Genomic DNA, 24,631 nt, shown 5'->3' on the forward strand with positions numbered 1-24,631 from the left:
CCGACAATCAAGGAGTCGCTGACTACAAGGGTCCCGGGAGCTACGAAATCAACCGCCGCCGCAGAGAGGATGCAGGTCTTCACGAAGCGGACAGCACTGCGCGCGGATCTCGCACCGATCGTGCTGCTCGAGCAGAGGTGGAGTACGAGCCGATGGTGAAAATCGAACAGAACGATGGCCACGGAAATCGCACTGCAGGTGAGCACCCCTCCTCCTCCTCCTCCCCAACCCAACACCACCCGAGTACCGCAGACCATCTGATCGCAGCAGTAGAAGCAGCACCCGAATCCAGCTCCAGGAAAGCAAGCCGTGCCAGTGCCAGAACATACGAGTACCAGCCCGTCGAAACGAGTACGCAGACTCTAGGCCTCGACAAGCGTCCGGAAGATCAGCCTCATCTGATCATCGACGAAGTGGGAGGCCGTCGTACTACGCGGAGGAGTGTTGCTGCTCCTGGCGCGTATACGGCTGCTAGTAGGATTGCTGCCACTCCGGCTCCGCCTGCAGTTCCGGCGGCAGCTCTCAGCCGTGCACAAACAGTCGCACCCAGCTCCAAACCCCGTCAACAACGTCAAGCATCAGCAGCGCCGACTCCAGCTCCTGCTCGTCCATCTTCATCAGCGCCTACATCGGATTCCAATGTGCGCCAACAACGAGCAGCAACAGCAGTACCATCGCCTGCCCCTGGCTCTAACAATGCAACTCTCAAGAACACCAAGCGCAAATTCTCTCCCGGCAAGGTCCCAGAGACGATTGACGAAGAGCACTCGGAAGCTGATTCGCAGGATCTGGATCTGGGGCCTCGGAAGCGGGCTAGGCAGGGAAGTGTGGGTAGGGGGATGGTTGAGGAGTTGAAGAAGAAGGTCAGCGAAGAGGAGGCGGCGGGTGTGGAACAGGGTGAGGTTGTGGAGGAGGAGATTGAGCAGCAGCAGCAGCAGCAGGATGAGATGGAGGAAGAAGAGATGGATGAGCAACTGCTGCTGCAGATGGGAGAGGAGGAGATGGAGCAGCTGCAGCAGGAGATGAAGGGAAAAGAGGTCGATCAGCAGCTGCTGCAGCAGATGGGGGAGGAGGAAATTGACGACGACGAAGAGGAATACGACAGCGACACCATCGAGGTGAAGCCACGCGTGAAAGGCACGGAGCCCGCCAAGAAAGCAAAGGGTGATGGGAAAGGTCAGAAAAGCTCTTCTACCTCATGGTTCGACTTCCCCAAAGGTCTGCGCTGAAAATGGCAGGGAAGCATAGCTCCTCGCAGATGAGTCAAGCTCAGCGAGCCGTGGATGAGGTACCGAGGAGGAAGTGAAGGAATCTCAGAGGCGGTATGAGCGATAGTTCTGAACAACGACACCGAGGAGGATAGGAAGACGGGCGATGGGAGAGTTACTTTTGCTTTTCAGCATGATTTCATGGATTTTCGTTGCTTTTGAGTACTTACTTTGACGTATTATGGGAAAGGCTTTTTGTTGCGTTCACTGATGTTCCCGCCGTCCCACTTTCCCACTTCTCGCTCACTTCTGTCCATGCCGCTGCACAAAACGCCATTGCCATGCGAAGCAACACCGTCAAATTTGAGCGTTGATCCATCACGTTCCCCAAGCCGTCAGCAAGATGTCTGTGCCAGGCACCCTCGGCCTCACTTGCAAGTCCGCAAACAAGATCTGATAGTAAGAGTCCGGCATTTTCTCAAACTCCAGCCCCTTGGCCAATGCCTTCTCCTCCTCTGCCTCCTCGGTAGTCTTGAGTGGGTAGCACAGCGAGCACCAGATGTCGCGGCGGAAGAGGAATTCGTTGCCTCTGTGTTTCCATAGTTCGTGGTTGGGGTTGAGATAGTCTAGCCCGGATTAGTGGATGGTTCTTCGTGAAGGGATGGGGGAAGAGGATCACGTACGCTGACCCTGGTCCAGGATTTCGGGGACGTTGATCTTCAACCACTGCCGCTTGGGTCGATTGTAGGAGGAGTTTGTGCGCATGTCCAGGCACGAGGCATTGATTTTGGCTGCTACAGCGATGATGTCTGGATGTACGGGCATTGGCAGGTAGTCCTTGACGTCCACGGGGACATGGTTGATGCGTCTGTTGATCTTGCGGCGAGGGAGGTTGCGGGTGCCGCTGAGAGGGCGATCCGGGGGAAAGGCGAAGATGACTTCGTCGAGGGAGAGGGTGACGGTGAGGTTATAGGGTGTGTCACCAAGAGTGACGTCGGGGATGAGCTGGATTTCACCGAGATGCTCTCCGGCTCTCCACACGGTCTCGTCTGCTGTGACGGAGGCGAAGGAAGGCTCGGGGCGACCGTTGATGGTGTCGTAGGTGCTCATCATCCAGGTCTCGCCGGGAAGCTGGCCGACGTGGATCCAGCTCAAGCCGTGCACGGGATGGAGGATGGACCACGGTTCGGTGCAGATGTCGCCCAGGCTGTCCTGCTCCGAGGGGAGAATGTCGAAGAAGCGGGAGTGGATGTCCATGTATGCGTGCATGGGGAGGAAGTAGAGCTTGCCGGAAAGGATGTGCTTGCCGTAGACTAGCTTCACTGCCCGGTGAGGATACGCTCGACCACTTAGGAGGCTGGGTGGGATGGCTTTGCTGAGGTCGAGCGGATCTTCCTTAGGTGGAGGGGCCGATGAGATGAGGAACGCAGAGGGTGGATGAGATGTGGGAGTGTCTTCAGAAGAAGAGGATGAAAGGGATGCGGGAGTGCCGACGAGAGAGTCGACAGGTGTGTCGGCAGAACATTCGGAAGCCATGATTGAAGCAATGCGTGGTCATGAAGGATGTAGTGTCATGACGGGGGAGGCAGAGAGGAGGGCTTTGCGGCATTCACGGAAGATGGTGTTGTGGTGTTGTGAAACGGAGATGAGATGACTTACCTGCTGCATCTGGAAGGTGCGAGCCTCCACTGGGAGGGAAGGCGCGATGCGGGATGTGTCACCACCAGCACGCCTACAGGTCAACCATACCATCTGGAAGAGGGTTGAGGCGAGCAGCATTGTCGTGCGTGGAGGGGATGGCGGATGCCAGCGCTTCCACCATTGTGCTGTGATGACATTGCTTTCATTCGTTGATCACAGTCCAGGAGGAAGGACGTATAGTGTGTTGAATCACATCGAACATGCCTCACAAACGAAATACATGCAGTGTAAGTGAAGAGCCAAGGTCGAGGCTGGATTTCGCCAGCAAAGTGTAGGAGAGCGGCATACATCTAGAACGGACGGAGGCCGGCGCGCACGGGCGGTGATGTTGATGAGCTGCGAGGTGGCTTGGGTGGTCTGTGAGATGTTTGTGGCGGCGGATGACGCCAAGCTTTACGCAAGCCCCGATGCGACTGCGTGGATTCGACGACTCTAATGTAACGCCGGCATTGACTTTCCTCTCTCCAGGACCAGATCCACCCTAATCCGTCAACTCATTACACCTCACCGACCACCTCCCCGGAGCCCTACGACACTCCCTGCGCAGAGCCTGCGGCGTTCCCAGCGACAGCTCCATCGCCGCGCAGCCCTGCTCCCCTTCACCACCTTCCCGCCCCGGCAATCTCCTCCGGCCGCCGCCGCGACCAGACTGTCCATGCGTTGCACTTCCTCCCAACACCCCCGTGCAAGCTGCTAGAGAGGAGACTGGGGCAAGCATGGCCTACCTAGGCATCTACCGCGCCCTCTACGACTACGCTCCGCAATCGGAGGAAGAGCTTGAGCTACACGCCGACGATGTCCTCTTCGTGCTCGAGAAATCGACCGAGGACAGTTGGTGGAAGTGCAAGAAGAAGGCCGCCAATGATGACGACGACGAAGAGCCAGAGGGACTGGTCCCGAACAACTACATAGAAGAGGCGACGCCGCTCCATACCGCCAAAGCGCTGTATGACTACACCAAGCAGACCGACGAGGAACTGAGCTTCAAAGAGGATGCGCGGCTGGAGGTCTATGACGAGAGTGATCCCGACTGGACACTCGTCGGCTGCGATGGCGAATACGGCTTTGCCCCGGCCATCTACATTGAACCTGTCCACGATACCCCGGCAGCAAATCGAGCCGTCTCGCCGCCACCCCCGATGCCGCCACGGCCATCTCAAGTAGACAACGACGAGCCTCTCCCGGGTGAGGCGGACTATGTGCCGCCGGGGGCGGCGGGGAATAGTCCCGCAGCGGCCCTGGCCGGCATCCTCGCGCAAAGAACTGGCGCTGCTTCGGCGGACACTGGTGGTAGACGAACTGTGGCCTCTCCTCCCAGCGCATCATATTCACGAGCACAATACACTCCCGAAGCGAGCGAGGGAGAGGAAGAGGAAGAGGAAGAGGCGCCTCCGCCCAAACCAGCCCGTCCTCAATCCCAGGCCTCGATCCCCGCCGCCGCCTCACCACGCCCCGCTCCCTACACTCCTTCCGGCACCGCCGAAGCCCCTGGAATCATGCCGTCTCCCCCGCAGTCACCATCACGCTCTCAGGGTGGATACTACATGTACAACATCCACGAGATGGTCTCCTTTCAGAACAAATCCAAGAAGCTGCCGACCACCCTCGAGATCGACACGAACCAGGGCGTGATCATGATCTCACCCGAGAAGAGTCGTGATGGCTCAAGTCAAGAGTGGAGTGCGGAGAAGCTTGCCCACTACTCCATCGAGGGCAAGCATGTCTTTGTGGAGCTTGTAAGACCCAGCAAGAGCATCGATTTCCATGCGGGATCCAAAGGCACAGCCAAGGAGATTGTCACACACTTGGGCGAGCTGGCTGGAGCGAGTCGAGGAGGCGGCCTGCGCGAGGTGCTTGAAGCCAGCAAGGGCAGTGCGGGAGATGGCATCAAAACTGGCCAAATGCTTTACGAATTCATGGCACAGGGAGATGACGAAGTCACCGTGGCCGCTGGCGATGAGGTGCACATTCTCGACGACACCCGGAGTGAAGAGTGGTGGATGGTGAAACGCTTGCGAAACGGCAAGGAGGGCGTTGTGCCGTCCTCGTACGTCGAGATCACTGGAGTCGTTGAGAAGAGTGTTGGCAACGCTTATGCTGGATTGAATGCCGGAAGGAGTATCGTGGATCAGAACCGGCTGGAGGAAGAACGGCTGACAAGGGAAGCTGCACGAAAGTCGAAGAGTTCGCGGGATGAAATTCCGGAACGGGGCAGCAGCCTTACGACCGCCGAATCGAAGAGCAAAGGGAAACGAGCCTCCACCAGCTCTCCGGGCGGGCCGAAGAGTCGACCGAACCAAGCCCGACTGCGGACATGGACCGACCGTTCGGGAACGTTCAAAGTCGACGCCGAATTTATCGGTCTCCGCGATGGCAAGATCCACCTGCACAAGCTCAATGGCGTCAAGATTGCCGTGCCCGTCGCGAAAATGTCTCTGGAAGACATCGAATACGTCGAGAGAGCCACGGGCGAGAATCTGGACGACGATAAGCCGTTGTCGGACGTCAAGCGCCGAGGCACGCAAAAGACCAACGGCACCGGCGCCGGCGCAAGCATCGACCACGAGAAGCAGCAGAAGAATGAAGACTATTGGTTCGACTTTTTCTTGCAGTGTGGCATCGATGTCAATATTGTGGGCAGATACGCCAACGCTTTTGTCAGAGACCAGATGGGTCCTGAAATCGTGCCTGACATTAACGACAGCCTTTTGAGGACGTTGGGATTGAAGGAGGGAGACATTCTGCGTGTCATGAAGCATATTGATAACCAACTTGGACGACAGAGAGGTGGTCAGGCAGGCGGCGAAGCAGAGTCGAGTGGTGATCAGGGCGGATTGTTCTCGGGGCCTGGTGGGGCTCTCAGAAACAACACGCGCAAGGGAAGACCAGCGCCGGCGGTACAGACGAACGATGTCGTCAACGAAGACGCTTTTAAACCACGCGACGCCGACAGTTCGGGGACCAGGACGCCTACTGGAGCCCCAGAAGGCGCTGCTAAGACACCACTCGCGAGTGCGCCGGCGAGAGAACCGCAGAGTGGCTTCGAAGATGACGCCTGGGCCGTCAAACCTGCTCGCACGCAGACTCCGGAGGCTCCCAAAGCGGTGGAGGCGCCCAAGACTGCAGCGCCACCCAGGCCGTTGATCAACGACGACATCGCTTCCCTCTCCATCTCGACGCCCGCTCTACAACCTTCGGCCTCTGCGCCAGCACCGCCTGCGCAGAGTCCTCCGAGAGCGTTGACTCCTCAGGATACTGCTCAGCCTGCGCACCCTCCGGGCGCGGACAAGGCGATTTTCGACAAGATTGCCTCGCTTGCGCCTGCGCGACAGCGTCCTCAACCCCCAACTCCTATGCAACTCCCTCCAGGATCCGCGTTAATGGCGCCTCCGCCCAGAGCGAGCTCCGCGCCCGGCTTCCCGCCTCAACAAAGCGGATTCGGGCCGCAGACTCTCCAGCCGCAACTCACTGGATACGCCTCCCCACAACGTACAGGCTACGGCGGTCAGCAGCCGCAATACCAGCAACAGCAGCAGCAACCTCTGCAACCCCAGCAAACCGCCTTCCAATACGGCGGCTACCAAGGCCAACAACCGAACGGCTTCGCGCCCCAACCCACCGGCATCCAAGCCGTGCAACACAACTACCCCGCCCTGCAACCGCAGCCCACAGGCCTCAACTTCCAGCCGCAAAGCCACTTCGGGCAACAGCAGCAAAGCGAGCAATACGGCCTACAAAACATCCCCTACCAACCACAATACCTCAACGGCACCCAAACCGGCTCCCCCTTCGCCGATCCCCCCCGCCAACCCTACCAGCCCTCTCAACCCTCCGGCCTGTCACACTCCTACTCCGTCGGCCCGCCCCAGCAGACCGGCTTCCAGCAGCAGCAGCAGCAGCAGCATGCCTACAGCTACTCCGGCCCCCAACCCACCGGCCTCAACGGCTACGCTCCCACCCCACCTCCACCGCGCCTTCCGCCCCAGCAGACAGGTGGTGTTTTCGGGCCGCCGCAGGCTTTTGGCGCGGGGCTCAATGCGCCGCCTGCGCCTTTACTTCCGCAGCAGACGGGCCCGCCGCCGCCGGTGCGTTTTGGTGTGCAGCCGGGGCAGAACAAGTTGGTGCCGCAGCCTACTGGGAGGGCGAATTTGTCCAAGGCTAGTAAGTTTATCCTTCGTTTATCTTTCTTCCTTGAGCTTGCGAATGGTGTGCTGATTGTGATTTATCTTGTTTAGCTCCGCAGAACCCGTTTGGGTTTTAATGTGGATGTGGTGGTGTGAGGTGGTGTGGTTTGGGTTTCATCTTTCCAGCGGCATTTGCTTTTCGTGTGCTTGTGCGTAGTATTGGGAGCGTTGGCTTGGCGAGAGGGAAGTCGATGGTTTACACGTGTACAGCGAAGAAGAGAGCGGCGGTATGGCAAAGATATGATGATGCAGAGGATTGTCAGATAGTATTTCCAACCATAGAATGATCATAGCTAGCGTATCTTTTGGGGGTTGGTATTGTTCATGATCTTGTCTTGATCACTTCCTCTCACAAACCGCAATGAAATCCTTCACCACACTCCCCACAAACAACCTCCCCGTCTTAACATCATGCACCACCGTCGTGACCAACGGCAGTACCTCCCCCTTCCCATCCTCCAGCGCCTTCAGAATCACATACCCCGTCCGCCCCTTCTCGTTTCTCTTCGAAATCCTAAAAATCGAAGTAGGCACCCCCTCCGTCCTCAAGGGATCATCAAACACAGGCATCGCATCCAACAACTTCGGAATCCCCGCCACCCAAAACACGCCCTCCGCATCCTCGGAGATGTTGTCGAGCGGCACGCCGACGCGGATTTCTTCGATGAGGTTGACTTCCCCATCGCCGGAGGCGGACGGGCGGTACACGTTGATGCGGCCCGAGGCTGTGCTGGGGACGTAGAGCAGGCCGTCCTGCCGGCCCATCCACAAGCCGTTGGGCATTGCTAGTCCTTTTTCTACGCGTTTGCAGGCGCCGTTGCTGACGCCTGCGGCGGAGGGGGCGGGGCAGTAGGAGACGTCGCCTGTTTTTATAATCGGGCTGAGCGTGTGCCAGAGGCCTACGCGGTTCGTGCCGTGGTCGTTGGTCAAGTAGAAAGCGCCGTTGGCCATGGGCGCGACGCGGTTGGGCGTGGCGATGTGCGGGTCGTGGTAGGTTGTTATGTGCGTTGCGGCGGTGGCGGTTTGCGGGTTCGTGATGCGGAAGACTTCGATGGTCGCGTTGGCGCCTGTTTGCGTGTTGTCGACGGGGTGCCCGGTGCTGGGGTCTACGGTCGGGAGCTGGTTATTGAGGTACAGGTCTATGGCTCCGCCTGGGACGGCGTTGTTTTCGAGGCCTGTGATGGCTATGAGAGAGAGGAGACCGTCGCCGTTTAGGCCTGGGTAGTTGGGCGTTGCGAGCGTGCGGTGCGCAAAGGAGTTCCCTGCGGGTTTGTCGATGTCTAGCACGACGAGTTTGTCTTTGCGACTGCGGCCTGTGGCGTTGAGACGGCCGAGACTGCGGTTTATCAGCCAGGAGTTCTAGCTTTGGGGCCATTGAGATGTCTACGCACTTGGGCAACCACTCCTTCCTCGCCACGGAATCAGAACACGAGAGGAAGAGCTGTCTCGTCCCCTCGGACAACCACATGTCCTCGCACGCTTCGAAGCTGGGATCATTGAGACGACGACAAGTGTAGGGGAAGTCGCTGAGGGGTTGCAGCGTGTAGCCGTACCCTACTTGCACCCAGAGGTTGCGGCCGATGGTTTGGTAGAAGAGGGAGAAGAGGCCGAAGCCGACGAAGAGGTACAGGGGGAGACGCTCGGATGGCATGGTTGTGAATTCTGTGGATTGGGCAGTTATTGTATGTTTGCCTTCTCAAGAGAGGAGACGATGGAGGAGTGGAGTTGACTCCGCAAGAGTGCTGGCTGGTGCTGACTTGAAGTGGGGCTGGGAATTTATTGCAATGCCATGCGCGCGAACAGGAAGTTCATACATCAATCTAAACAAACCCCCATCAAGGACTGTAGCTATTGTACACCACCCCGATATCCGTCAACGTATCATTCTGGTTAAGCAAGTACGGCGAGCCCGCGGCGAAATCCCCAAAATACGCATAATTCACCACATAGGTCTGCGAATCCAACCACGGCATCACGTTCTCCAGGAAAGAGATGATCTGCGCGTCGCTCCCGCCATTCGTCCCAAACTCCGTGATCCACAGCGGCTTGTTGAACTGCTGGTGGAAGCTCTGCACGTACTGCGTGAAGGAGGAGGGGGACGAGACGTCGCCGTACCAGTGCAGCGGGATGAAGTCGAAGCTGCAGCCGGTGCAGTTGCCCATGAATTCACTTAGCCAGTTGACCCCCACGCCCGGGCCGACGGCGTTGGTCACGGCGGGCGCGCCGAGCTGCACCGTGCCCGCGAGCGGCTGGATGTATTGCTGCCAGGCGGAGACGGCGACGCTGACGTTCATGCAGCTGCTGCCGCAGCAGCACTCGTCGGGCTCGTTGAAGCCGAGCACGCTGTTGGAGCCGTATTCTTGGATGGCGTTTTGCACGTTGCCGCTCCAGATGCTCGTCAGGGATTGCGCGTTGCTCCACAGCATGGGCGAGTAGGCGATGACGGGGTTGAAGGTGTTGTTGTCCGGGTATTGGCCGTAGTAGGGGTCGCTGGCCCAGTTGTACGACCAGGTGACCTGCGAGTTTTGCCCTTGGAGGGAGAAGAAGTTGGTCAGGTAAGGGTCGTTGAAGGACAGGCCGCGCTTGCCGCTCGACTTTGTGGGGGTTGGAAGAGCCGAAGTCTTGGTCTTTGAAGTCGTAGAGCTTGTCGTTGTTGTCATCTTCGTGGGAGTGGTGGTGGGCGTGCTAGTTGTCTTCTTGGGAGTGGTGGTTGGCGTGCTGGTAGTCTTCTTGGGCGTGGTGGTCGGCGTGGTGGTCGTCTTCTTAGTAGTCTTCCGGCCTTGGATGGTCGGAGTCGAAGTCGTAGTCGTGGACTTGAGCTTGGGCGTCGAGGTGGAGACATGCTTGGTCTTCTTGCCCTTGTTCAGGGCAGTGGACGTGGTCTTGTGAGATCTGTGCTTGTGGCCTTTGTGCTCCTTGTGGCCTCTGTGCTCCTTGTCCCCATCGGCGTGGGCCGTGGTGTGCGTGGGCAAGCCATGATTGCTCGTGGCCGTCGACTTCTTCTCGCGCGGAGCCTTACTCCCACCATGACGATGGTGTTTCTTGTCGTCATGTCCATCGCGCTTGGACGTAGTATGGTCTGTCTTCTCCGAACGCGGCGCGCTACTCGCACCATGATGGTGTTTCTTCGTCGTCGTCGAGTGGTGCTTATGGTGTGCCGTCGTCTTTTTGTGGTGCGGAGCCACACTCTTATCAGTACGGTGATGATGCGTTTTCTTGTCCGCCAGCAGCTCGGCGGGCACGCAAAGGGCAATTTCAAAAATGGCAAAAAAGAGGAGGAGCGAGCGTAGGAAGAACATGTTGGCTGTAATGAGCGTGGGGTTGTATGTAACGAGTGACGGAATAGAAATAAGCAACAGAAAACGAGTGCGTCAAAGAGCGAGAGAAGGGAACAAGATGCACAAACCCATTCAACATCCAGCAGCAGGGGAGGGAAGACGGTCTAATATATCGCCAACGGCGGAGCAGATCTCGCGGCGCCAGCCACTGCTCTGGAGCACGCGCTCGGCATCAGAGGTAATAAGTTAGGCGAGACAATGCAGGCAACAGGGCGTGCCCTACGCACACCACGTTGACCTTGGGGCCGCGGAGAATTACCTGGACGGCGCGGCGGGCGGCAGTCGAGTCGTTCGATTCGCCACGCGCCACCGTGCCATGCCGTGCCGGAAGGCGCAAGGCAGGCCAGGCGATTAGCCAGACGTCTCGGATGGGCAAGGCGCAGATCCCGCCATCGCCAGAACGGCTTGCACGGTGGGGGGTGAGGTTGAAAGTGGAAGCGTGTAATTAAACTATAGGGGGCGCCGGTGGCGAGCCGAGGCCAGGCTGTGGGGCCGCGAGCGCTGTCAACTCTGGGCGATGTGCATGAATAACCTTTATCAGAAGCGAGCCGGCGAGGGGAGGTTGGGGATGATGTGATGTGTTCGAGACTGCGAGAAGTGGCAAAGACCACTGTATCGGACGGGTTGAGCATATGATCGTCTTTGGGATGGGAGAAGTCGTCGTGTTCGCCGAGCTTCCCCTGATAAGGCTGGGCGATATTAGACCACGGCGCATTTGAGAGGGTGGCGCGGCTCATTTTATTTCGGCGGGCGCCACCAACGTTACAGGCCGGGTCGACTCAAGCGCGATTGCCAAGGCCATTGGCGACGTACGTCGTCGTATACATGATATGAAGGGGCGCGAATGATTCCTGTACAGGCCCGAGAGTGAAATGCGGAAGGTGAGAGTTCTGCCTGCAGCGGAAGCGCGTCGCTCTTCGGACTTCGTTAAGGTACTGCGTGCATACTGTTTGAGGAGTGCATCTGTTGAACCAGTGTTGGCCAAGGGCAACACTCGACCCCAACCATCCGGCATGGCTGATGTGGAGAGGACCGCAAGGATGATGAGTTCATGGTGATGATGTCTCATGTAGAGTCTCGGGAGTTCGCAAAAGTCCGCTCGGAATCGGGTGCCTGGATATCCACGCACGTGTGTTGAATCGGTCGCGCTTTGCTTGGCTTACCTAAGATCTCCGAACCCCCGGCCGGAAACGGGAGCTCGCAGCTTCCGATGACGTGAGGGCCAATGGGAGGCTCGACTCCCACGTGGGCGCGCGCAGCTGAGCTCAGCTTCAGCGCGGGACGGCGTCGGGCGTGCATCGAACTGCAGCTCCGTGACATATGTTTGTCGAGCCGACAATGGCAGCGATGACGATTCATCGTCCCTCTATATAAACACCTCTGCCTACCTCCCACTCTTGGAGTACCATTGTACATCCAATCTACCTCTGCACCTGAAAGCGACAGCCTACAACCGCACCACCAAACCCATCCTCCACCATGGCCACCATCTTCGCCCGTCGACCGCTGCTAACAACAGCAACAACCCTCTCCGTCGCCGCCTCAGCCTACTACATCACCCGCCCCCGGCCCCTCCTCCTCGACTCCGCCTCCAATGCAGCAACCCCCACCCTCTCCTTCCCCAAAACCATGCTCTTCTCCAAACAACTCACCCTCACAAGCGTCGAGCAAATCAACCACGACACCAAAAAGCTCACCTTCGCACTGCCAGGCGGACAGAAAGAAGTCAGCGGCGTCACCCCCGGCGGCGCAATCCTCACCCAACACACCCCCTCAGGAGCCTGGTTCCCCGTCTTCCGCCCTTACACTCCCATCCACGATCTCGATGAGCGCGGCGTGCTGCAGCTGCTGGTGAAGAAATACCCCAATGGCAAAGCCTCGTCCCACATCCACTCGCTCGCTCCAGGCGATCAGTTGACCGTGCGCGGTCCAATACCAGGCAATGCGTGGACGACCCCGGCGCAGCAAAAAGACGTCCTCCTCATCGCTGGCGGAGCAGGCATCACGCCCATCTACAGCCTAACAAAAGGCATCCTCTCCAACCCCGCCGACAAAACGCGCATCCAGCTCCTCTGGGGCGTCAACGGGCCCCGAGATATCGTGCTGCAAACCGAACTCGACGCGCTGGAGAAGCAGTACCCCGGGCGATTGGAAGTGACGTACGCCGTTTCTGGACCTGATGCGGAGAGCGTGGTGGATGGCGGCAAGTTCCGCAAGGGGTATGTGGATCAGTCGCTGCTGGCGGAGGCGATGGAGAAGTGTCGGCGCGGAGGGGCGTTTGGGGATGAGAAGGGGAAGAAAGTGTTTCTATGTGGGCCGCCGAAGATGGAGGATGCGCTGGTGGGAAAGCAGGGGGTGTTGCAGGCTTTGGGGCTGCAGAAGAAGGAAATCCATCGCTTTTAGTCAGAGGGGACACGGGATGGGATGTGATTAATTAGCGAGGCGCCGAGGCTGGAGTGCTCCATGTACAGATTTACACCAAGACTTTTATAGACCCGCTACACAAATATAGATATACAGCCCTCACTTCTTCACGGGAAACTTGCGGTTCACCCACTCGCTGATAATCTCCGCAATCTCCTGCGGCTTCTCGTACAACACCCAATGCCCCGCATCCACCACCTTCTCCTCCAGATCCGTCACGAGCCCCTGATCCTTCGCATCGCCCATCAGATCCGTCCGGCACACCCAATCGCCCGTCTGCCCAATGTACAGCATGGGCACATCAATCGTCATGCTCTCCTTGGAGCGCGACAGATGCCTCTCCTCCTCGAGCATCGTATTGTCGCGCAGCGAATGGTAGTAGCACACCGGCGCCGCGAAGCCATCGCGCTTCATCCGCTCCACGAAGTCCTTCTGCAGCTTCGGGTCTTTGGCGTAGGGCTTGAGGTCGACGGTGAAGTCCTTGTACTTCCCCTGCTTCGCCACGTACTCGCGCATCGCGCCGAGCGTGCAGAACATCTCGCGCATCCAGATGTCGCGCCCCTTCTCTCCGGGGATGTTGGAGGGGTAGTTGCCGTTGTTGACTTCCCAGAAGCGTAGCAGGTCGGCCTCCATCAGCTGCGCGGCGTCCGGGGCGGTGAAGAAGTTCCAGTATTCCCATTGGGGGTAGCCGAAGCGGCGCGCGGTCGCTTTGTTGAGGTCGTCGAGGTCGATGGGGTCCGGGTTGGGGATGAGGTAGGCGAGGGACAGCAGGGCGAGGCCGAGGCAGCGCTCGCGGTGCCAGAGGTAGAAGCGCTGGCTGACGCCCGAGCCCCAGTCGTGTCCGATGGGGATCACGGTTTTCTCTTTGCCGACGCCTTCGTGGTCGAGGATTTGCGCGATCGAGTCGGCTTGTTGCTTGTAGTTGTACATTTTCGGCTCCGTGGGTTTGGAGCTGTGGCCCAGGCCGAGGATGTCCATGAGGATGATGGGGTAGGGGGATTTGAGCATGTGCGGCAGCGCGCCCGACCACATTTGGGCGTTGTCGGGATAGCCATGGGAGAAGATAAGCACGGGGATGGAGGGGTCACGGTTGTGGAAGTTGGCGGACAGGTAGTAGCTGTAGGTGAGGTCGTAGGGCTTGGTGACCAGCGTTTTGTGCTGAAAAGTGTCCATGGTTGGTTTAGTAAGCTTCCCGAATCGAATCGAAGTTGTAGTGGTTGCAATTGTCGTCGAGTCTGCGATGCGTGTTGTTCGTCAGAGTCGAGTTCATCTCCGCATTGGAAAAGCTGGGGGAGGTGTCGAGGTGTGTGATGTCAGTGCCTAGCCTTGGTCCAGACTTTGCCCTCGGCTCAATGGAGCTGCATCATTGGGCGAGCTCGTAATGTGCGGAGCCTTGCAGCAAAAAAAAAAGACAAAAGGGCCTTTGCAGAGTACGAGAATTAGCAAGAACTCCATGCTTGTGTTTTGGAATTTTACATCACGTACCTTCGCCTTGGATTTCTTGTCGAGATCCGGGAAGCATCATCAACGATTCATCCACAAGTCTCCTCAATCAATGAACAGCACTTCAAACGCGCTGTACTTTTTCAAATACCTCTCGTTCTTCCGATATCTGGCGAGGGTCAATGCATCATTCCACCTCGCACGCTCAAATTCGGCGAGAGGAGCTTGCATGGCGGAGGGCGGACGCCACGCAGGATCGAAAACGAGAAGCCTTCGCTTGCCGGAACGTAGTCTTTCGATTCCCACCACGGTAAGAGAGTGTCGAGGTCGTTGGAGGAAGATTGGTGGGCGTTGTGTCGGGATGATGGATGGTAGCTTTTCAGCGACCACGTTGGTTGTGGAGGCGGACAAGTAGTGTTCGATGGAGTCCAATAGCTTCTGCCATGCGTCTTTGCCATCAAACGCAGAGCCAGTGCAAGGAACATTAAGGCTTAGGAATAAGGCTTCGGCCTACATGCATTGCTGATATGAGGAAAATGTGAGTGATACAAGGATGGTTAGATAGAAGCATACCTCCGACGTCCCCACGTGCTTCCTACTCCCCAGAATCCCCCCGGTCTGCTCGCGCGCATGAGCATTGATGCCTAGATCCCACGCATGCTCAATCAGCTCCTGCAGCCTCGAGACCGTCAGCTTGCGCTGGGGATCGGAGGCTACGGGCAGGTCGCAAGCCAGACACAGCATCTGCATGTTGCGATAGCCACAGAAGTGTGCGCCTTCGTCGGATGTTTTGAAGACTTGCACGGCTGAAGGGCGGCATAGGTACGCAACATCGATGTCGGAGTCTCGGGTGAGGAGTTGGTGGAGTTTGGGGATGACATTGTGGAGATGATTGCGGTCATCTTCGTTGTCGAGAGCGTAAGAGAGTTTTGCTGGCATGCGGTCTTCGAAGGCGTGTCGGCCGAGTGCTTGCTTCTGGGATTCGTTAGGCCTCGAACAATGGTGTACAACAGAAGGAGGTCTCGACTCACACCCAGCCTCGCCGACAATTCATCAGGCATCTTCCGTGCAGACTGATTCCATCGCCTTCAGCCCTCGTACTCCTGCACTATACGAGCACAGCCCAGGCAAGCGCCAGACCTCATCCTCTCATAATGTATCTGCCTGCTCGTTCCTTCCTCGCCTCGACGTAGTGGTTGCCTCAGGTACACACGCGCCGTCGCTGAAATTGCCTCTCGCAGGGTCCATTTAAGGCAAGCGCAGTCGCCGCAGCGCAGCTGACGTCCGCCATCTACGTTGCTACGTACCCTGCTCGCACCTGATTGGCCGCACCAGCAATCTGGCATCGTATCATCTCCAAATTAAGCCTTGTTTTCGTTTCACCAGCCCGAAGCTTGTTTCCCCCTGCCAAGTTCCTGCCTTGCCATTACGTCGACAAACCGCGCCTCCCTTCCTCTCCCCCCGTTGCGCTTTTTACTATTTCTTCACGCTCGAAACAACAAGAAACAAAACACTCAATCCCAAACATCCACCACCACATCCCACCCACAACACCTCTACCATCCACCACCATCATCATGCCTGCCCAAAACGACGTCGAGGCGCAAATGCAGTACAAGGCCCCGGAGCCTAGCCAGGCTGCGCCCAGCCAAGAGGTGCGCCAATGTCTTTGCTACTCTGCAACCCCAAGTAAACTGACAACCCCAGCAGCAGCAGACTCAGGAAATGTCTCCCGTCAAGAAGACCATCCTCGGCATGCGCGGTGGTGGCATCATCCGTACGTTTCGTCCTCGCAGCCTTCTCTGCATCAACAACAACAACAACAAGCTTCACTTGCTAACGTATGCAATGAACAGTGGATCTGTGCGCCTGCTTCATCTGCTGTGAGGCCTGCGATGCCTGCTGTCATGCCATTGACGTACGTCTATATCTCTCTCGTCAATTAGACCCCGTCGCAAGAGCTAACGCGTCTACCGCAGGACTGCTGCTGCTGCTAAGCGGCTCACTCCCCTCCCAATCGATCGGAATGCGCTCAGCGGCGTGCAGTGGGGTTTGAACGAGTGGGTCTAGCAGCAAGGCGGACACGGAGCGATACCTAAGATTTGGAGCAGTGGGCTCAGGCGGAGCAAGAGTAATGGGCGTGTGTTGTTATATACCCTTTGATCCTTCAATTCCACCCACCTTTGCTCTTCATCCTGTCTGGCTGTCTCTGTTTGGCTGATCCTTACTGGCTGTCCCTTTTTGCCTGTGTTGACTCCATACTGGAATGTAGACGTAGTTCTCATGCTTCCAGCTACTACCAGACATGCTCTCTAAACTGCGAATCGTCTAGCTGCACCCTCTGCGGCGCCCGCGCCTCCCCATCAACAGCAGCAGCAGCCTTCACTCCCCTAACATCACCAAACCGCCTCTCCAACACCCTCAACTTACTCAAATAAGGATCCCGATCCAGATACGCGCCGCGTAACCACCTCTCCGACCCCGCATCGCCAGGCACAAACGCCTTGCGCGCATGCAACACGCGGCGGTTATCAAACACCACACACTCGCCAGGGCGCATCAGCCTTTCGTAGATTTCCTTCGGCCGGTGAATAAGCGCGCTAAACTTTTGCGCCGCCTGATGCCATACTTCGATTTTGTCGCCCACTGCTCGCTGGGCTTGGATGCCGGCGATGGGGGCAGCGCGCGGAAGGAAGGGGCCTTGGAAGGGCGGGGACCAGGCGACGCTGTCGAGGAGGCGGAGGATGTCGAAGGAGCCTAGGGTGGGGTTTCGTTGTGCGGCGAAGTTCCATGCGCCCTCGAAGGCGGAGAGCGTCTTATAATCGCTGGCTCCCAAGCGGAGTTTCTGGAGCTCGAGCACGGGGCGGCGGTGGGAATAGAGGTTGGAGGCGGGGTGGTTGTAGTGGAAGTGTGTATCCATCCTGGCCAGCACGTCGAATGCTTTGAAGTCGGTGGCGTACAAGTCGCGCGCCGCCTTGTAGCTGTCGGTGAAGAGGCTGGCGCCGCCTTGCGCTGAGGAGCGGATGCAGTGGAGGAGTTGGAGGTGCGGGGGTTGCTGCATGTAGAGAAGGTCCATATGGAAGCCAAGGTGTTGGGAAGTGTAGGCGACGTTTTTGGCGTCCGGGACGGAGCGTACATCCCATGTGTAGCCGTAGAAGGTGTTTTTGAGGGGCCCGATGCGCTCGCCGATGATGGAGACGGAGTCGGGGGAGTCTGGGACATTTTGGAGGAAGAGGAGGCCGTGGGTGTGCAGTTGCTGGAGGGCGCTGTGCAGCACTGCATCGTCATTCATATACGCTTCGTAGTCGATGTCTTGGACCTGTTCAAAGGACGCGGCATCCCACACGGTCCGTGGGGCAGGGGTGTATGGAACTTCAGGTGTGCTGTGGGAGGCAAGGTTCCGTAGAAGCAACGAGCTCAGCTCGGTGATGTGGCCGCGATCAAAACCTGGGATGTCCTGGTTCCAAAGAATGCTAGCACCGTTCTCGTTCAGACTCACGGCGCGGGCGGAGATCGAGGTTGGAATGTCGGTAGTGGAAAAGGACTTTTGTTTGGTCGAGGGATCCACGCAGGCCGAGCATTGGCATAGATCGCGCAGCAACAACGCCGAAAAGAGATGCTGTTCCTTGTCGATGGCCAGAGAGATTTGGGCATACTTTGATTGAGGTTCGACCGGTTCCGGCTTGGTTGATGCCCGCACAGGCTGGGATGAGGGAGCTTTTGGTTTCTTCTTCGCAGGCTGCGATTGGCTTCTTTTCGCCTGTAGAGCGCGGGCTGCTGGCGTGACCGGTGGAGCATCCGATTTTCGAATCAAGGGGCTGCGGAGGCTCCCAGCTACCTTTCTAACAATTGCTGGCTGTTCGTCCGGAGCAGTTGCTGGCGGCTGAGCGGAGTCCGCATCCTTGAGCGCATGGCCGTTTGCAGCAAATGTCCTGGCTGCAACTCTGTGGGTATTGATGGTTTTGGGGCTGTCAACCCGACGTATACTGCTTTTCACTCGGCCGAACATCTCCAAGATGGCCAACTCTTATGTCGAGGATGCGGTGGATTGATAGCTCGCGGGAACGGAGGTGCTCGAAATAGAGTTTGGCGGAGAGCATGGACATCTTAAGGCTCGGCGGCGAGCTTCCATCCTTCTCCTCACTTCACGATCGCCTCACACCACGCGACTTTCCGTCTTCCTGCGGTGAATGAAGGGCTGATGGATGTCTTCGAAAGCGCCCGAGCACCTTCGAGATGAAGTATCTCCCTCCAACGCCTCATAATGCCTCCAACATCCCATACTAACCTCCTCCAGGGAACGCGCTCTCAGGTGGTGCTTGCGGGCGCCGTCTCCGGTCTGGTGTCGAGGTAATCCAATATCCTATGCATTCTTGCTGCTTCCAATCGTACTAACGTGGACCACAGATTCTGCATAGCACCCCTCGACGTCCTCAAAATCCGCCTGCAGCTGTCCGCCTCCTCCCTCAGCGACCCTCTCTCCCACGGCCTATCCCGCCATCCCACCGGTGTCCTCGCCCTAGCAAGAGACATCTTCCACCATGAAGGCATCACGGGATTCTGGAAGGGCAACATCCCCGCCGAAGGCCTCTACTTGAGCTACGGCGCCGCACAGTTCCTAGCATATCGCAGCACTTCGCAAGCCATTGAAGACTTCACCGAAAGCAGGGGTTACAGAGTTCCTGGCGCCATCAAGAGCTTCACATCAGGTGCCGCGGCAGGTCTGGTGGCCACTACAGTCACATACCCTCTGGATCTGCTGCGGACGCGATTCGCAGCACAAGGCACGGAAAGGGTGTACGATGGACTGGTAGCGAGCGTGAGAGAAATCACGCGCAACGAAGGCTTCACCGGCTTCTTTCGCGGCCTGAGCGCCGGCGTCAGCCAAGTCGTACCCTACATGGGCCTCTTCTTCGCCTTTTACGAGGGCCTCAAAACCCCGCTGTCCACCGTTTCACTCCCTTTCGGATCCGGTGATGCCGTGGCGGGCATCACCGCCAGCATTCTCTCCAAATCTGCCGTCTACCCGCTCGACACCGTCCGCAAACGGCTGCAGATTCAAGGGCCGTCGCGGACCAAATATATCGGTGGTGCGAAGATTCCTGTGTATGATCAGGGGGTATTGAAGACTCTGGCTCAGATCGCCGGCCGTGAGGGGATCAAGGGCTTGTATCGTGGCTTGACTGTCAGTTTGTTCAAAGCTGCGCCGGCGAGTGCCGTCACGATGTGGACGTACGAAAGGGCGATTCACTTGATGATGGAAGCGCCGGTGTCAGTGCTGGAGGACAGGGAATGATTGCATGACGATGCATTCGGAGGAACCACCAATCTTCCACGCTTGAATTGTATACTTAGGCGGAGCTCTCTCGTTCGAACAATTTCCTGAGCCATCACTCGCCTCACAATGCCGACAATCACTTTGTGATCAATATGAATGATGAGTGAAGAATAGTTCTGTTCCCTTCTAACCAATGCACCGCCCGCCACCACATGTATAGTACAGGTGTAAATACAACAGCGAATCAAACAGTCCCCATCCTGTACATCGGGGAAGACCGAGCATCATCACGCTCAACAAGTCCGGGCCATGGCCGTTCCAGCCCTTCGAGGATCACGCGGAGGGTGACGATTCTGCGTCCCCATGCCTCAATGTAAAGCCTTCGGCTCGTGGGCCTTGCTCTCCACCGCGCAAAGTCCTCCGGAAGAGGAGCGCTTACGCTCGACAGAATGCGATTTGCCGAAATTACTCCTGCGGTCCGTCCTGGAATCTTCGCGCTCTGCTGGCGCTGTAGTCCACCTTCAATGCTCGGCCATACACGGTCTCCCTCTCCAGCACCTCCTTGGCCTTTTGCGCAGCCTGGATGTCGATGAAGTCGGCGTGGGCAAAGCCTCGCGGTTGTCCGGTGCGGCGGTCAATGGCGACGCGGACATCGAGGACGTCGCGGATGTTGCGGAAGAGGTCTGTTACGAGAGAATCAGCACACAATGCTTGTTGCACCCAAGAGGATAGTAGGACTTACCGTTCAGGTCGCGATCGGACATTTGGAAGGACAGGTTCCCAATAAACAGAGTCTTGCTGGGCGGGTGGGGTGCTCTCGGCGTGGTATCAAAGACACTGGAGGCCGCGCTGGGCCGCTGCCTATCTCGAGCCTGATGGGGTTGTACCATCATCCTTCGGCCCTCAAACACGCTCTGGTCCATTTGCTTGATAGCTTCCTCCGCATCGGCTGGCGACTCGAACTCCAAATATCCAAATCCTTTGCTTAGACCGCGCGGGTCGGTGACGATGCGTGCATTGGTGATGTTGCCGAACTTGGCAAAGTGCGCTTGCAGGCTGTCTGCGGTGACTTCGAAGAACAGATTGCCGATGTAGAGAATGCGGGGGTCGGGTATGCCAGTAGCAGTTCGCGGGGGAAAGCTCACAGCGCCGTCTCGTGGGGCTCGCGGTCTCGCTGAGGCGTTCCTGGCAGAGGTTGCGGCGGCGCCGGCAGCGAAGGAGGCCTAGGTGGCGGTGGGTTAGCTTTGTTCCGCACATCTAGTTAATTCATCACTCACAGACTCGGCAGCGGCAGCGGCCAATTCTCCAGCTTCGTAGCGACCAGCGCGGGGGGCATTGGCTTCCTCAGCAGCAGCATCCGCCACCTCGGCCGCACCGATTGCCTCTTCAGCCGCCTCATCAGCGAGTTCTGTGGCTTCGGCGGCCTGATTGGCAGACTCGGCGCCATCGACTACTTCTTCGGCGACCTGCGCAGTCTCTGCAGCTGTGCTAGCTACTTCGGCTTGTTCAACCGCCTCATTCGCCAGCTCTTCGGTGACGACCTTGGTCTCATCTTCTGCTGCTCGCGATATCCGAGATTGATGGAATGCACGGTAGATTGTAGGCTTGGAGGACTGCGAAATAGACAGTCGAGTGTTCAACGGTCGAGTGGCGGAGATATGGCGAGAAGGTTGGATAAGAACCGCGCGGAGGGCAGCGCGACGGAGAGGATACCTGGGATGGATTAGCGACGGAGTTGACATGCGATGATCAGCTGCTCTCACATGATGCGGGTGCAAGAGCGCGTTGGCGCAGTCGAGGAGATTCGGTTTCCAGTCGATCACTGTTGGGGGCTCCACAAGGTCACGGAAGGGGTTGAGTGGCGATGAAGTAAAAGAGCGTGTTGAAGTTGTTAGCTCATGATGCAACTCTCGTGATCTCCTGGGAAAAGTTTCAGCGTATCCTCGACTCTATCGATGGAAAATTAAAGTCTTGGGACGGATCTCGGGCGACGACTTTTGGCTCTTCAACTACTGCATCGTCTCTCTGTATCTACGCAGCACTCATGCTTGACAACTGCTCTCAATTGAATAAATGACAGTCCGAATCGAGTCCATCGGTACCTACCTATGCGTGCCGTTCTTGTATAGTCGTCGCCATCGCCATGATGAATCCTTCGGTCAAGTCTGTCCGAATTCAGGTCGAATCTACTGGGCCGCATTGTCGCAGCTTCTCACCAACGTCCAGGTCTCGATTAGAATTGCCGACACTTTCACGTGAGCATGAGTCTTGCTCATGAAGGAGTCCGACTCGACGAAACATTCGAAGCCAGCCTGATCTTGTGGCAGATATAAGCTTCCGGCCCCGCCCGCCTCCCGCGACGCGAGAGTTTCGGATGGCAAACCCTAAACAGCTTCAAACGTGTACTCTTTGAACTTCTTGCCAAGCGCACCCCATGGCGATTGAGAGCAGTCTCGCCTCTTCCCATTGACCTCCGTCCCCTTCATTCCGCTCCTTGCCCTTCCCTTCTTCCTGTTTGCCATCATGGCGGCCTCCCAATCCCTCGAAGGGCCTGGTGTCCGGTTCTTCTTCGAGGGCGAGAGCGGACGAAACACCAGGGGCCTCCTTCGACTGATCATCTTGTGCACCATTGCCGCCGCCGCCGTCGCGAGCAGATTGTTTTCCGTCATCCGGTTTGAGAGCATCATTCATGAATGTATGTGGAAAGAGATTGGACATGTGTATACCGTAGCAGAGGGCTAATAAGTTGGGTGGACAGTCGATCCCTGGTTCAACTTTCGAGCAACAAAGTACTTGGTCGAGCATGGCTTTTACAAATTTTGGGATTGGTTCGATGACCGTACGTTGCAATCAATGGTACAAACCACAGGAGAAGGATGTTTGGGCTGAATTGCATAACGCAGGAACATGGCATCCCCTCGGTCGTGTCACCGGGGGCACCCTCTACCCCGGTCTGATGGTTACATCTGGAGTCATCTACAAAGTCCTCCGCTTCCTCACCTTTCCCGTCGACATTCGCAACATTTGCGTACTGCTCGCTCCTGGCTTTTCCGGCTTGACGGCTTTCGCAACATACCTTTTGACCTCCGAGATGAGCGATTCGCCCTCTGCCGGCCTCCTCGCGGCCATCTTCATGGGTATTTCGCCGGGCTATATCAGCAGAAGTGTTGCAGGCAGCTACGACAACGAAGCCATTGCAATCTTCTTGCTTGTCTTCACCTTCTACCTCTGGATCAAGTCGGTCAAGGAAGGGAGCATCATGTGGGCCGGCTTGTGCGCTTTGTTCTACGGCTACATGGTCAGCGCGTGGGGTGGCTACGTCTTCATCACGAATCTGCTCCCGTTGCATGCCTTTGTCTTGACTTGCATGGGCCGATTCAGCCCTAGGCTGTACGTGAGCTACACCACGTGGTACGCCCTGGGCACGTTGGCAAGCATGCAAGTCCCGTTCGTGGGCTTCTTGCCCATCCGGAGTAGCGACCACATGTCTGCATTGGGTAAGTCCATCGATGAAGCGCTCTGTGTGCTGTGCTAACACAACTTCCAGGTGTCTTCGGCCTGCTTCAACTCGTCGGGTTCACCGAATGGGTCCGAACACAACTCCCCTCGAAGCAGTTCCAAACACTCCTCCGAGCATTGGTGCTGATCGTCTTTGCCCTCGCCTTTGGCTTTTTGGTCCTCCTCACCGTCTCTGGCACCATCGCCCCGTGGTCTGGCCGCTTCTACTCTCTCTGGGACACTGGCTACGCCAAAATTCACATCCCAATCATCGCGTCCGTCTCCGAGCATCAGCCTACCGCCTGGCCCGCGTTCTTCTTTGATCTCAACATGCTCATCTGGCTCTTCCCGGCCGGTGTATACATGTGCTTCCGCCATCTAAAGGACGAGCAGGTCTTTATCGTCATCTACGCCGTCCTTGCCAGCTACTTCGCCGGTGTCATGGTGCGGTTGATGCTGACCCTCACGCCGATCGTCTGTGTGGCAGCCGCAATGGCTCTGAGCCAAATTTTGGACACCTTCTTGGTGGCGTCCTCCCCAGAAGATCCCGAGACGAAAGCCAACGGCTCTTCGAAGCCGAACGGCAACGCCAACATTCACGAGAAGATTGCATCCGCCATTCCCGAGTCGCTCAGCTCCACCAAGTCCGCTGTGGTTGGCATCTACACCAGATTATCCAAATACGTAATCGTTACCGCCTGCTCCATCTACCTCATGATCTTCGTCATGCATTGTACGTGGGTGACCTCGAACGCCTACAGCTCGCCGTCGGTGGTCTTGGCGTCTCGTCTTCCAGATGGCAGCCAACACATCATCGATGACTACCGCGAAGCATACTACTGGCTTCGACAGAATACCCACCCCACCGCCAAGGTCATGAGCTGGTGGGATTATGGGTACCAGATTGGTGGCATGGCCGATCGACCGACGCTGGTGGACAACAACACCTGGAACAACACTCACATCGCCACCGTGGGCAAGGCCATGAGCTCGCGAGAGGAGGTCAGCTACCCTATTATGAAGGAGCACGAGGTGGACTACGTCTTGGTGGTGTTTGGTGCGCTGCTGGGCTACAGCGGCGACGACATCAACAAGTTCCTCTGGATGGTCCGGATAGCGGAGGGTGAGTTGTGAGCCTTTCTTCTGCACGGAGCACCACTAACAAACACACAGGCATCTGGCCCGACGAGGTCAAAGAGCGCGACTACTTCACGCCGCGCGGCGAATACCGCGTCGACGACGAGGCCACCCCGACCATGCGCAACAGCCTGATGTACAAGATGAGCTACTACAACTTCGACAAGCTCTTCCCCGCCGGCCAGGCCGTCGATCGCGTGCGCGGCTCCCGCCTCCCCACCGAGGGCCCCGAGCTGAGCACGTTGGAGGAGGCGTTTACCAGTGAGAACTGGATTATTCGCATTTACAAGGTCAAGCCGTTGGATAATTTGGGGCGGTCGCATCAGGAGGCCGGGTTGTTCGAGAAGGGCGGAAAGAAGAAGAAGGCTTCGAAGCGGAAGGGGGCGAGGGTGCTCAGGGTTGAGTAGGGGTGGTGATCGG

The 24,631-nt window shown here is 57.5% G+C and overlaps 14 protein-coding genes across 14 annotated transcripts; 5 read left to right on the forward strand and 9 right to left on the reverse strand.

Moving 5' to 3' along the window:
* Positions 1-13: 13 nt before the first annotated feature.
* BDY17DRAFT_193870 (uncharacterized protein) lies at positions 14-1,476 on the forward strand. Its single transcript, XM_033730031.1, has 2 exons — positions 14-1,176; positions 1,239-1,476. The coding sequence occupies exons 1-2, from the start codon at positions 153-155 to the stop codon at positions 1,304-1,306; spliced, it is 1,092 nt and encodes a 363-aa protein (XP_033587073.1). The 5' UTR covers positions 14-152; the 3' UTR covers positions 1,307-1,476.
* Positions 1,382-2,863, reverse strand: BDY17DRAFT_193863 (uncharacterized protein). Its single transcript, XM_033730030.1, has 3 exons — positions 1,892-2,863; positions 1,439-1,834; positions 1,382-1,386 (listed from the first exon to the last, which is right to left on the reverse strand). The coding sequence occupies exons 1-2, from the start codon at positions 2,742-2,744 to the stop codon at positions 1,587-1,589; spliced, it is 1,101 nt and encodes a 366-aa protein (XP_033587074.1). The 5' UTR covers positions 2,745-2,863; the 3' UTR covers positions 1,382-1,386; positions 1,439-1,586.
* A 762-nt stretch (positions 2,864-3,625) lies between these two features.
* Positions 3,626-7,170, forward strand: BDY17DRAFT_254753 (uncharacterized protein; the record flags this gene model as incomplete). Its single annotated transcript, XM_033731464.1, has 3 exons — positions 3,626-4,199; positions 4,245-7,070; positions 7,145-7,170. 3 exons carry the CDS (start codon positions 3,626-3,628, stop codon positions 7,168-7,170), a joined length of 3,426 nt encoding a protein of 1,141 aa, XP_033587075.1.
* Positions 7,171-7,349: 179 nt separating this feature from the next.
* Positions 7,350-8,801, reverse strand: BDY17DRAFT_348077 (uncharacterized protein). Its single transcript, XM_033738137.1, has 2 exons — positions 8,485-8,801; positions 7,350-8,429 (listed from the first exon to the last, which is right to left on the reverse strand). Exons 1-2 carry the CDS (start codon positions 8,742-8,744, stop codon positions 7,433-7,435), a joined length of 1,257 nt encoding a protein of 418 aa, XP_033587076.1. The 5' UTR covers positions 8,745-8,801; the 3' UTR covers positions 7,350-7,432.
* A 1-nt stretch (position 8,802) lies between these two features.
* On the reverse strand, positions 8,803-10,572 carry BDY17DRAFT_301909 (glycosyl hydrolase catalytic core-domain-containing protein). The gene has a single exon (XM_033734321.1). It carries the CDS (start codon positions 10,390-10,392, stop codon positions 8,929-8,931), a length of 1,464 nt encoding a protein of 487 aa, XP_033587077.1. The 5' UTR covers positions 10,393-10,572; the 3' UTR covers positions 8,803-8,928.
* Positions 10,573-10,854: 282 nt separating this feature from the next.
* On the reverse strand, positions 10,855-11,705 carry BDY17DRAFT_301910 (uncharacterized protein; the record flags this gene model as incomplete). The annotated part of the gene is made up of 1 exon (XM_033734322.1): positions 10,855-11,705. A coding segment is annotated over exon 1 (331 nt), but the record flags the coding sequence as incomplete, so codon positions are not given.
* On the forward strand, positions 11,706-12,906 carry BDY17DRAFT_301911 (cytochrome-b5 reductase). Its single transcript, XM_033734323.1, has one exon. The coding sequence runs from the start codon at positions 11,911-11,913 to the stop codon at positions 12,832-12,834; it is 924 nt and encodes a 307-aa protein (XP_033587079.1). The 5' UTR covers positions 11,706-11,910; the 3' UTR covers positions 12,835-12,906.
* Positions 12,907-12,954: 48 nt separating this feature from the next.
* Positions 12,955-14,028, reverse strand: BDY17DRAFT_326408 (Alpha/Beta hydrolase protein; the record flags this gene model as incomplete). Its single annotated transcript, XM_033737511.1, has 1 exon — positions 12,955-14,028. The coding sequence occupies one exon, from the start codon at positions 14,026-14,028 to the stop codon at positions 12,955-12,957; it is 1,074 nt and encodes a 357-aa protein (XP_033587080.1).
* A 375-nt stretch (positions 14,029-14,403) lies between these two features.
* BDY17DRAFT_326409 (peptidase family C78-domain-containing protein) lies at positions 14,404-15,359 on the reverse strand (the record flags this gene model as incomplete). The annotated part of the gene is made up of 3 exons (XM_033737512.1): positions 14,404-14,808; positions 14,872-15,273; positions 15,330-15,359. 3 exons carry the CDS (start codon positions 15,357-15,359, stop codon positions 14,404-14,406), a joined length of 837 nt encoding a protein of 278 aa, XP_033587081.1.
* Positions 15,360-16,454: 1,095 nt separating this feature from the next.
* BDY17DRAFT_301917 (uncharacterized protein) lies at positions 16,455-18,441 on the reverse strand. The gene has a single exon (XM_033734324.1). It carries the CDS (start codon positions 18,305-18,307, stop codon positions 16,595-16,597), a length of 1,713 nt encoding a protein of 570 aa, XP_033587082.1. The 5' UTR covers positions 18,308-18,441; the 3' UTR covers positions 16,455-16,594.
* On the forward strand, positions 18,407-19,767 carry BDY17DRAFT_193910 (mitochondrial carrier domain-containing protein). The gene is made up of 3 exons (XM_033730032.1): positions 18,407-18,539; positions 18,596-18,648; positions 18,706-19,767. The coding sequence occupies exons 1-3, from the start codon at positions 18,504-18,506 to the stop codon at positions 19,592-19,594; spliced, it is 978 nt and encodes a 325-aa protein (XP_033587083.1). The 5' UTR covers positions 18,407-18,503; the 3' UTR covers positions 19,595-19,767.
* A 274-nt stretch (positions 19,768-20,041) lies between these two features.
* On the reverse strand, positions 20,042-20,679 carry BDY17DRAFT_254752 (uncharacterized protein; the record flags this gene model as incomplete). The annotated part of the gene is made up of 2 exons (XM_033731463.1): positions 20,042-20,259; positions 20,319-20,679. Coding segments are annotated over 2 exons (579 nt in total), but the record flags the coding sequence as incomplete, so codon positions are not given.
* BDY17DRAFT_193912 (uncharacterized protein) lies at positions 20,562-21,494 on the reverse strand. The gene has a single exon (XM_033730033.1). The coding sequence runs from the start codon at positions 21,316-21,318 to the stop codon at positions 20,815-20,817; it is 504 nt and encodes a 167-aa protein (XP_033587085.1). The 5' UTR covers positions 21,319-21,494; the 3' UTR covers positions 20,562-20,814.
* A 605-nt stretch (positions 21,495-22,099) lies between these two features.
* BDY17DRAFT_254850 (Oligosaccharyl transferase STT3 subunit-domain-containing protein) lies at positions 22,100-24,618 on the forward strand (the record flags this gene model as incomplete). The annotated part of the gene is made up of 5 exons (XM_033731474.1): positions 22,100-22,271; positions 22,335-22,415; positions 22,480-23,073; positions 23,124-24,197; positions 24,248-24,618. The coding sequence occupies 5 exons, from the start codon at positions 22,100-22,102 to the stop codon at positions 24,616-24,618; spliced, it is 2,292 nt and encodes a 763-aa protein (XP_033587086.1).
* Positions 24,619-24,631: the final 13 nt, after the last annotated feature.

The sequence above is a fragment of the Neohortaea acidophila genome (genome assembly GCF_010093505.1).
Source record: "Neohortaea acidophila strain CBS 113389 unplaced genomic scaffold BDY17scaffold_9, whole genome shotgun sequence".
Classification (NCBI taxonomy): Eukaryota; Fungi; Ascomycota; class Dothideomycetes; order Mycosphaerellales; family Teratosphaeriaceae; genus Neohortaea; species Neohortaea acidophila.